We start from the raw sequence: 10,700 nt of genomic DNA, 5'->3' as shown, positions 1-10,700 counted from the left end.
ACCTCCTTCGGGAGATGGATCGCGGCTCCCGTTTGTTCTATGCCCTGGAGAAAAGGAGGGGGGCTAAAAAGCACGTCACCTGCCTCTTGGCGGAGGACGGCACCCCCCTCACGGACCCGGCGGAGATGCGCGGAAGGGCCAGGGCCTTCTACGCCAGTTTGTTCTCCCCGGATCCGACCGAAGCCGACGCCTGCAGGGCGCTCTGGACCGAGCTCCCGACGGTCAGCGCGGGCGACCGAGACCGGCTGGAGCTGCCTCTCACTCTGGCCGAGTTCTCGGAAGCCCTCCGTCTCATGCCCAACAACAAAACCCCGGGCATAGACGGGCTGACCGTGGAGTTCTACCGCGTGTTCTGGGACGTCCTCGGCCCGGACCTCGTCACCGTCTGGGCCGAGTCCTTGGAGAGCGGGGTCCTCCCTCTGTCGTGCAGGCGAGCGGTGCTCGCCTTGCTGCCGAAGAAGGGGGACCTCCGCGACCTACGGAATTGGCGTCCCGTCTCGCTCCTCAGCACGGACTACAAGATCGTAGCGAAAGCCATCTCGCTGCGACTGCGGTCCGTGCTGGCGGACGTGATCCATCCCGACCAGACCTACACCGTCCCGGGCCGTAGTATATTCGATAACTTGTATTTGGTCCGGGATCTCTTGGAGCTCGGGCGTAGGGACGGCTTGTCGTTCGCCCTCCTGTCCCTGGACCAGGAGAAGGCGTTCGACAGGATGGACCACGGGTATCTCCTGGGCACCCTGCAGGCCTTCGGCTTCGGGCCCCGGTTTGTGGGTTTTCTCCGGGTGCTGTACGCCCTCGCGGAGTGTTTGGTCAAGCTCAACTGGACCCTGACCGAGCCGGTCAGCTTCGGGCGGGGGGTACGTCAAGGGTGTCCGCTGTCGGGCCAGCTGTACGCTCTGGCGATCGAGCCCTTCCTCTGTCTCCTCCATAGGAGGTTGACGGGGTTGGTGCTTCGGGAGCCGGAGCTGCGGCTGGTCCTGTCGGCGTACGCCGATGACGTGCTCCTCGTGGTCCAGGACCCGGGCGACCTGGCACGGGTGGAGGCTTGCCAAGCCGTCTACTCGGCAGCCTCCTCCGCCCGGGTCAACTGGGTCAAGAGCTCTGGCCTGGTGGTCGGGGACGGGTGGCGGGCCGGCTCCCTCCCACCCGCGCTTCAGGCCATCAGGTGGAGCGCGGGTCCGCTGCTCTATCTGGGCGTCTATTTATCCGCCACGCATCCTTCTCCGCCGGAAAACTGGCAAGGTTTGGAGGCCAGGGTGGGTGAGCGGCTGCGGAGATGGACGGGACTGCTCCGGTGTCTCTCCCTTCGCGGGAGGGCGCTCGTGCTCAATCAGCTGGTCCTGTCCATGCTCTGGCACCGGCTCAACACCCTGCGCCCGCACCCGGAGGTCCTGGCCAAGCTCCAGAGGGCAGCTTTGGGGTTCCTTTGGCCGGGACTGCACTGGGTCTCTCCAGGGGTCTTGTCTCTCCCCCTGGAGGAGGGGGGCCAGGGCCTGGTCTGTGTGCGCAGCCAGGTCCGGACCTTCCGCCTCCAGGCCCTGCAGAGACTCCTCTTTAGTGCAGGTAGTCCGGCATGGAGCATTTTGGGGCACGCCTTCCTCCGCCGCCTCCGAGGGCTCCGATACGACCGGCAGCTCTTTTTTATCCAGCCGAGGGGTCTTCCGCGAGACCTCTCAGAACTGCCGGAATTCTACCAGGACCTCCTCCAGACCTGGAAGCTCTTCTCGGCGACCAGGTCCGTTGTGGCCTCCGAGGGAGCAGACCTCCTCGCGGAGCCCCTGCTCCACAATCCAGCCTTGCGCGTGCACGTGGCAGAGTCTCCCTCGGTGCACCGGAGGCTGATCCTGGCAGAAACCACCATGGTCGGGGACCTCCTGGACTATGACAGGGGGGACTGGGTGGATCCCCGAGCGCTCGCTCAACGCATGGGGCTCTCCACCCCTCGAACCCCCCTGCGCCTACTCCAGGAGGTGAAGGCGGCTTTGTCGCAGCCCGCTCGCGATCTCCTACAGAGAGCCCTGCGAGAGGGAACGCCCCGCCCCTCCCCTCCTGCAAAGCCTCCGTCCCTCTTTATCGGGACCCTGTCCTGCGGGCCCCCCCGGCCTCCCCACCCTTGGACGCCCAGCCGGCTGCAAAATCTGCAGCCGGTCTGTTTCCGGGCCGCGCCCAGGGAACAGCTGTACACGCTCGTGCTCCACGCTTTGCACTTCCCCACCCTCGTGTCCCGCCCCGATACAAAGTGGCGGGACTACCTCAGACCTATAGAGGGTGGGGAACGCCGATGGGCCAGCGTTTATTCGACCTTAATTCCGCGGCCCGTCAGGGACATCAGTTGGCGGCTCCTTCACGGGGCCGTGAGCACGGGCGTGTACTTGGCGCGGTTCACCCCCATCCCGGACACCTGCCCCTTTTGCGGCGTGAGGGAGAACCTGGCGCACGCCTACCTCGAATGCGCCAGGTTGCAGCCCCTATTCCGGCTCCTCCAGAACCTCTCATTGAGGTTCTGGCTGCACTTTTCCCCTCACCTTTTTATTTACGCACACCCAATCCGTGGCCCCACAAAGTTGCGAGACCTCCTCGTCAACCTCCTCCTGGCCTTAGCGAAAGCTGCCATCTTTAATAGCAGGAGGAGGATGCTAGACGAGGGGGTTCTCAGCGACTGTGGGGCCTATTTCCGCTCCTCCCTCGTGTCACGAATCCGGGCAGAGTTCCTCTGGGCAGCGTCCACTGGCTCCATCGACAGCTTTGAGGAGCAGTGGGCGCTGTCCGGGGTTCTCTGCTCGGTGTCCCCATCCGGCTCCCTTATTTTAAACCTGTGACCTGCACTCCTTGACCCTGTAGTCATTTTTTGTCCCCCGGATTCAGTTGAACATGGGTTCAGTGTCCCTCCCATAAGGTTGGGGAGGGGCTTTTAGAATGTGGGCGGGCAAAGCCCGCCCACCTTCCCATGATTTCAAATAGGCCCTCTCTGCAGCAGCTCCCTGGCCTGACCCTGTCACAATATACAATGCGACTCCACCACCTTTACCCTTATTTCTGTCTTTCCTAAACAGCACATACCCTTCAATACCTGTACTCCAGTCATGCCTAGTATTCCACCATGTTTCTGTTATTCCTATAATATCTGGTTTCACTTCCTGGACCAATAGCTCTAGTTCCTCCTTTTTGTTACCTAGGCTCCTCGCATTGGTGTACAAACATCTTAATTTTTGCTGTTTGGCCTCATTCACATTCTTTACCCAATTTGGCACGGACATTGTACCTCCAATATGACCTATTAAACTGGTATCCACCCCACCCTTCCTTATGTACATTCTCCTACCCCGAGCTATATCCTTTCTTACTTCATTTTCTTCCCTCTCAGTGTTAAAATCCGTCGTAGAGATTACCTGGGCATCTCCCAACCGTCTCCCCCAAATTCCTAGTTTAAAGCTCTCTTAATCAGTTGAATAGTGATAGAAATGTAGCCGTGTTAGTCTGGGGTAGTTGAAGCAAAATGCAGGACAATGTAGCACTTTAAAGACTAACAAGATGGTTTATTAGATTATGAGCTTTTTTGATCTGAGGAAATGGGTCTGGCCCACGAAAGCTCATCATCTAATAAACCATCTTGTTAGTCTTTAAAGTGCTACATTGTCCTGCATTTTGCTTAATCAGTTGAGCCAGCCTCCATCCTAGAAATCTATTTCCCTCCCTACTTAGGCGAAGTCCATCCCGAGAGAACAGTCCTCTGTCCATAAATGCCTCCCAGTGAGCATACATCCCAAAGCCCTCCTTATAGCACCACTGCCTAAGCCATCTATTGATCATCATAATCCTGTCACATGTTTGTTGCCCTTCTCTAGGAACAGGCAGAATCCCACTAAAGATCACCTGAGCCTCAATTTCCTTGAGCGTCCTCCCCAGCCTAGCATAGTCTCCCTTAATTCATTCCAGCGAGAATCTAGCCGTATCATTTTTTCCTACATGAAGGATGATCAATGGATTCCTTCCTGCTCCCTTAATAATCCTCTTCAACCTCAGTTCCACCTGCATCTCCAGTCCTCGGATCTTTTCTTCCATCAGCTCTATCAGGCGGCACTTCATGCAAACAAAACTCCTTTCAGGTACCTCCTCCAGAATCATGTACATACCGCAGCTACCACATCCAATCATCCTCCTTGTGTTCTCTACTACTTGGGTCATGGCCACTAATGCCTCTGCGTTTTATCTACTTTCTCACCAAAATCCTATTAGTCCGGTGAACACAAAAACAGACCAAAACACCCCCTCCACAGCAAAAACAAACCCCAAACAAGTTCCAGTATCCAAACTCCCACTCAAACTCCCCTGTTTACAGCTCTGTTTGCTGGCTCCTGTGCCGCTGCAGCTATCTATCTAAACTAAACTTTAGTCTTAACTAAAGCTTGGTTTCTGCTAAGTGTGGCCATGATCCGTATGCTGGTACCTGCCATAGTAATTGTATCTGCAACTATCAGTCCATTGTATGGCTCCCTGCTATAGGCCTTTCTGGCAGAAAGGAAAGCATCTCATCAATACATTGTCAAGATGATTTAGTTGGGTTGGTCCTGCTTTGGGGAGGGGGCTGGACTCGATGACTCCTGAGGTCTCTTCCAGCCCTAGGATTCTACGATTCTAAAGTTTGTGAGTATGGCAAAGGCATTAACCCTGTTCCTTTCATTTACAAAAATGCCACCGTACTCTAAAGCAATGACCCAAAACAGTGCCTCAATAGTGTTTCTGCCACTGTGTCTCCACTGCACAGGCTAATGGGAGCTGAATTAGGGCTCTTGCTATGGGATACTGTACATTCAAGAGAGGCTTACAACCATCCTTTCCTTAATGAATTAGCAATAAGATCGGTTCTTATTAAAATAAAGAACATATTGGATAATTAATAGTGTCAAGGAAGACTGTCAGGTTTACATCTCTGTCCTATCTCCTCATATGCCTGAATCCAAGCATTGCAGGAGGAGTAACAGTTAATCCGAACTAAGGACTTCGTTCGGATTAACTTCTGACTGCCGCGTGTAGCCGCGGGCAGTCAGTTCGAACTAAGGGGATTTAAAAATGGCGCCCGCCCGGGAACATGCAAATGAAGCCTGGGATATTTAAATCCCGGGCTTCATTTGCAAGTTCGAATGCCTACATTAGCCACCCTAGTTTGAACTAGGGGGCTAGTGTAGACATACCCATAGGGATTAATGATTGCCCCTCATCCTCCAGACCCTACGTTGGGGCCTCAGGTGGCTGACCTGGATACCAGGGAGTCAGCAGAGGAGCCTGCACTCAGGAACACCCTCTCACCCCGACAGCGTGTAGACGTTCGCCGCCTGCTAGACTCCTTCCAGGAGATGTTTACCGCACGTCCAGGATACACAACAGTAATCTATCATAAGATCCAGACGACCCCAGGGACCGTGGTCCGGGAAGCAACTTGCCCTCTACCCCGACAAAGACGGGAAGCCGTCCAAAGGGAAATCCAGACTATGCTAGAACTGGGGGTGATAGAACCCTCCTGGAGTGAATGGTGGAGCCCTGTCGTGTCGGTGCCTAAGCCTGATGGAACCTGGCGTTTTTGCATTGACTTCCGCAAAGTGAACGCTATTTCAAAGTTTAACAGTTATCCTATGCCCCAAGTGGACGAATTGTTGGAGTGACTAGGGACAGCCAAATATATTACCACACTGGACTTGACTAAGGGGTATTGGCAAATACCCCTTGATCCACAGTCTCGAGAAAAGACAGCCTTTGCCACCCCCACCGGTCTTTACCACTTTGTGAGGATGCCTTTTGGGCTACGCAGGACACCAGCTACGTTTCAGCGACTAATGGACCGCCTCTTGAGCACCCACACACAATACGCGGCAGCCTATTTAGATGACGTTGTGATATACAGCAAAGACTGGGACACACACCTGAGGCAGGTAACAGCCATCCTTCGGACACTACAATGGGCGGGGCTCACAGCCAACCCAAAATAATGCAGGGTGGGTTGGCAAGAAACAACTTATTTGGGGTACATGTTAGGCAGAGGACAGGTCCGACCCCTTATCGGAAAGGTCCAAGCATTGCAAGACTGGCCAGCCCCGGACTAAATGCCAGGTCCGACAATTTCTCAGCCTGGCTGGCTATTATCAGTGATTTGTTCCTCAATTTGCGACCATTACGGCCCTCCTCACCTCTCTCCTGAAGAAGGACAGCCCCCGACAGGTTAGGTGGACTACTGAGTGTGAGGAGGCCTTTTGTAATGTGAAAAGGATCCTGTCACAGGAACCGGTGCTTTTTAGCCCGGACTTTGATAAGGAGTCCTCTCATAAGAGGCAGATGGAGATGAACATCCCATTCTGTATTTGAGTAGAAAGCTGCTCTCACGAGTGTGCAGATACTCCACAGTGGAAAAAGAGGATCTTGCTGTCAAATGGGCCATTGAGGCCCTCCGTTATTATTTATTAGGTGCCCCCTTTGTCCTTGTGACAGACCATGCCCCGCTACAGTGGCTACACCGGATGAAAGACACCAACGCCTGCCTCACATGCTGGTACCTAACACTACAGCAATATGTCTTCTCGATCTGACACCGAGCTGGTAAGGAACACGTAAATGCTGACTTTTTTTCTCCCGCTCAGGGGAAGAGCCAGAATCCAGCCTCCGTGACCTGAGTCTGGACTTGGGGGCGGGGAGTGTAGTGAGTCGGCGTGGCCCCCCGCTGACTCAGAGGAGGAAGCTCCCACAGAAACTCCTTGGTGGGCGGTGCCAGAATCACCCAGCCCGGCCCACAGGAAACAGGAAGTGAGAGCTAGGGGTATAAGAAGGGAAGCTCCCAGCTCAGTCAGAGCCTAGCTGCTAAGCAGGGCAGAGGCTCTTCCCCAGCCCCAGCATCGGAAGGCTCTGCCGCGCCGCACTCTGGTGGATGAGTGGGTTGGACTGCCCGGGCCGCTACCAGGCCCTGAGCCCAGGCCTAGACCGCCCTGGCGGCTGATGGGCCTGGATCCCGGGACACCCCTGCAGAGGCCACCACCCGGGCCCACCAATCTACCTGGCCCCTCAGGGCTGGTGCAAGACCCAGATGAGTGGGCTGGACCACCTGGACCCCTGCCTACCTCGGATCCCAAGCTGATGGACACACTGCCAGCACCCCCGTTCCTAGCTGACAGCGAGGAGCGGCAGCCAACCCAGGTAAGCCCCCAGGGGGAGCAGGGAAGTGGCCCAGGGACAGCCAACCCTGGGACGGCTGAAGAAATGGAGGTCGGGTGGGCAGCGTGCTGCGGTTCAGACCCCCGCTGACCCACCGACCATGATGGCGCGTTACGGCCTGGAGCCCCGCTGGTCCCGCTGGCTGCAGCACTGCCACTGTTAGGGCCCTGGGCTGGGACACGGTGGAGTAGGGAGGGCCCGCGTCCCCCCCCACCACCCCTTCCCCTGGGTGGCAGGTTTCCCCTTGTGGGCGAAAACCCCTGCGCTTGTTGGCTCTCTGCCAGCGAGGAGTACCGACCCCTGGCTCAGCCTGCGAACAGGCCTGTGCCGAGGAACCACCCTACTGTTTACCTGTGTACTTACTCCCTTGCCCTGACCCTGGACCTGGGTTCACAAACTGTTGTGAAGCCCCTAAGACTACTGTACAAGTGTTTATTTGTTGTTTTGCCTTGACTCAGGGCCTGGGCTCCCAGACTGTGGGGTAGCCTGCCGGACCACTGTTTAACTGTTAATTTACTGCCTGGCCCCGAATCAGGGCGGGCCACTAGAACTGCAAATTAGTCGCCATCCGGCCATTGAGGCTCTGGATTCGGGGCTTGCCATGAGTCAGCATGGCCCCCACTAACTTAAACAGCTACACAGCCCTTCTGACTAGGGTCTGTGGCATGGCTGCATCCACACTGCAAAATGACCAGCTTGACCCTAAGTCCTAGCAAGCTTTTGGCTCAAACCCAGCCTTGAATGAGTCCTGAGCCCTTGCTGACCCATATCTGACAGATTTTTGTGCAGACAGCAAAGCAGTTTGAGCTCAAACCTGAGTATGAGACTGGATTTACACAGCAGTGTAGACATACCTTCAGTGCCAGAGAGGCAAACTGAGGCAACCACATTTTCAAAGGTTTTCATAACTTTTGGTGCTTCTGTTTTGGGACGCCTGACCCAAAAGACTTTGGGTCCGATTTTTTTAGAGGTGCAGCTTCCCTGCAGCTCACACACACGTGCACATACGCACACACACGCTCTCCCTCTCTTGTGGCTGCCTCTGGGCAGCTTTGTTCCCGTACTTCCATATGTAAGTGTAAAGAGTGACTAATAAGAGGCTGTTCCAAATTATGTTTAATATGGCTGAAAAAGCATCAAGACTTATCAACCATGCAATCTTTCATGTCAGTGCATTTTACAGGCATGCAAAAGAAAATATCAATAACCCACATGTGCGGTTACTGCACACACATTTCATCATTAATCTCCAGATTTCACTCAGTAACCGAATGGCCATTTTTTACTCCACTTGGCCTGGGTGGCTGAGGGTCCCAGGAGCACAGAAGGTAGAGGACCAGGAATTCCACTCCAGGGTCTGCTCACGAGTGAGGAGGGCAGTGCTCAGTGGGGGACATGGGAGAATGGTAAATGGTTTAGGGCTGGTCTATACCTAAACCTGAGGTTGACCTAGTTATGTTGCTCAGGGGTGTAAACAATAAGGGTATGTCTACACTACAGCACTAATTTGAACTAACTTAGTTCGAATTAGTTAATTTGAACTAACTTAGTTCGAATTAGTTAATTCGAACTAAGATCATTCGAATTCGCGCATCTAGACTTAAAAACTAGTTCGAATTAGCGTTTTGCTAATTCAAACTAGCGTGTCCACACCGATTGGACGCTGGGGTGCACTTAAGGGCAGCTGAAACCGGTTCCGGCAGGGCATCAGGTCAGTAGTTGCTTTGTGTGGCTGCTGTCTGAGGCTATCTGAGGCTCGTGCTTAAAGGGACCCCCCTGGACAGCTGGTTCTCAGCTTTTCCTCTTGCTTGCCTACCTCGCCAAGGGACAGCAAAGCGTTTTTCTCTGCGCCTGTCTGTCGGTGGTTCCCTTTGGGGCCGCCGCCGCAGTTGGCAACATGGAGCCAGAGCTCGCCCTGGGCTTTCTGGTGCAGTTTTTGGACTTGCTGCTGCAAGCCTGCCAGCAATGGCTGAAGGCTGCCTGGCACCACCTGGTGCACGTCAGCCCCCTACCTCTCCGCCTGGCCTCCCCGGGAGCCGTGGAGGAGCCGCAGCAGCGCCCGGACGCCAGCGTGCCCCGCCGCATCTGGCGTCTGGACACCAACAACGACTGGTGGGACCACATCGTTCTGGAGTGCTGGGGAGACAGACAGTGGACCCAGAACTTCAGGATGAAGAGGGACACCTTCCTGGAGCTCTGCGAGTGGCTCGCCCCTGCTCTGCAGCGACGGGACACTTGCATGAGGCCCACCATCCCCCTCCAGAAGCGTGTGGCCATCGCCCTTTGGAAGCTCTCCACGCCGGACAGCTACCAATCCGTCGGGAACCAGTTCGGCGTGGGGAGATCCACCATCAGAGCAGTGCTCATGCAGGTATGGCACCCACCGGCCACGGGGCCGGGGGGGAGGGGGGCTGTAAGGAGGGGAGGGGCCGCCCCACGGAAAACGTGGGGGGAGGAGGTGAAAGTGCCCCGCACCAGAGGGTTTGGTCTGTCCCGGCCGTACTACACGCCGCCCGGGGGGTTGCTTCCGGGAGTGGGGCGCGGGGCAGTGCCAGGGCACGAACACTCCCAGCCACCCAGACACCCCAGTGATTCGCGGTTTGCTTTGTCTCTCTGCAGGTGGTCAAGGCCATCAACCGAGTGCTGCTCCGCAGGGTGGTCCGCCTCGCCGACCCGGACGCCGTCATCCGGGGGTTCGGCGCCCTTGGCGTCCCCAACTGCGGGGGGGCCATCGACGGGATGCACATCCCCATCCGTGACCCGGAACACCAGGCCTCCCAGTATGTCAACCACAAGGGGTACTTCTCCGTGCTCCTGCAGGCCGTGTGTGACCACCGGGGCCAGTTCATGGGGAGGACATTCATGTGGGCTGGTCTGGCAAGGCACACGACGTACGGGTGTACCGGAACTCCTCCGTGTGCCAGAGGCTGCAGGCCGGGACCTTCTTCCCCGACCGCCACATCAGGGTTGGGGACGTGGACATGCCCATGTGCCTGGTGGGGGATGCGGCCTACCCCCTACAGCCCTGGCTGATGAAGCCATACACGCGGCACCTCAACCCCTCCTGCTAGGCCTTTAATGCCAGGCTGACCAGAGCCAGCATCGTGGTCGAGGGGGCCTTCGGATGCCTGAAAGCCAGATTTAGGTGCCTCCTCACTCGCCTCGACCTTGCTGAGCACAATATCTCTCCCATGGTGGCAGTATGTTGTGTGCTGCACAATTTGTGCGAGAGGAGGGGGAGACTTTCCTGCCAGCCTGGATGGCTGAGGCTGAGCGCATGGCTGGCCACTACGCTCAGCCCCGCACCGCCGCCGTCCGGGAAGCCCAGCGGGGGACCGTCCGGATCTGGGAAGCCCTGCGGGAGAGCTTCCAGGTGGAGGAGGAGGACTGAACTCTCCCTGCATGCCCCACTGGGGCCTTCTTCCACCCTCCCCCCCTTCCCCTCCCTAACCCCCCTTCCTGATGTCAAATAAAGACACCTGTTTTAACAACAAAAA

General features: G+C 56.4%; 1 protein-coding gene across 2 annotated transcripts; it reads left to right on the top strand.

The window, feature by feature from the left end:
* Positions 1–2,854: 2,854 nt before the first annotated feature.
* On the top strand, positions 2,855–10,690 carry LOC142823909 (uncharacterized). Of its 2 annotated transcripts, XM_075915682.1 has the most exons (5): positions 2,855–4,112; positions 5,233–5,933; positions 6,487–6,594; positions 7,058–9,574; positions 9,823–10,690. In XM_075915682.1, exons 4-5 carry the CDS (start codon positions 9,101–9,103, stop codon positions 10,234–10,236), a joined length of 888 nt encoding a protein of 295 aa, XP_075771797.1. In that variant the 5' UTR covers positions 2,855–4,112; positions 5,233–5,933; positions 6,487–6,594; positions 7,058–9,100; the 3' UTR covers positions 10,237–10,690. The 2 variants fall into 2 exon arrangements, with proteins under 2 accessions (XP_075771797.1, XP_075771796.1); XM_075915681.1 differs by having other exon boundaries at positions 2,855–5,933.
* Positions 10,691–10,700: the final 10 nt, after the last annotated feature.

This window comes from Pelodiscus sinensis, unplaced genomic scaffold, assembly GCF_049634645.1.
Source record: "Pelodiscus sinensis isolate JC-2024 unplaced genomic scaffold, ASM4963464v1 ctg38, whole genome shotgun sequence".
Lineage (NCBI taxonomy): Eukaryota > Metazoa > Chordata > Testudines > Trionychidae > Pelodiscus > Pelodiscus sinensis.
This window is presented reverse-complemented; position numbering and strand designations above follow the sequence as displayed.

Bases quoted from the DNA above. Each gene is read 5' to 3' on its own strand.
- LOC142823909 (XM_075915682.1), top strand. From the start codon at position 9,101: ATGGAGCCAGAGCTCGCCCTGGGCTTTCTGGTGCAGTTTTTGGACTTG. The intron at 9,575-9,822 runs GTATGGCACCCA...GTCTCTCTGCAG, and splicing joins TCAGAGCAGTGCTCATGCAG to GTGGTCAAGGCCATCAACCG.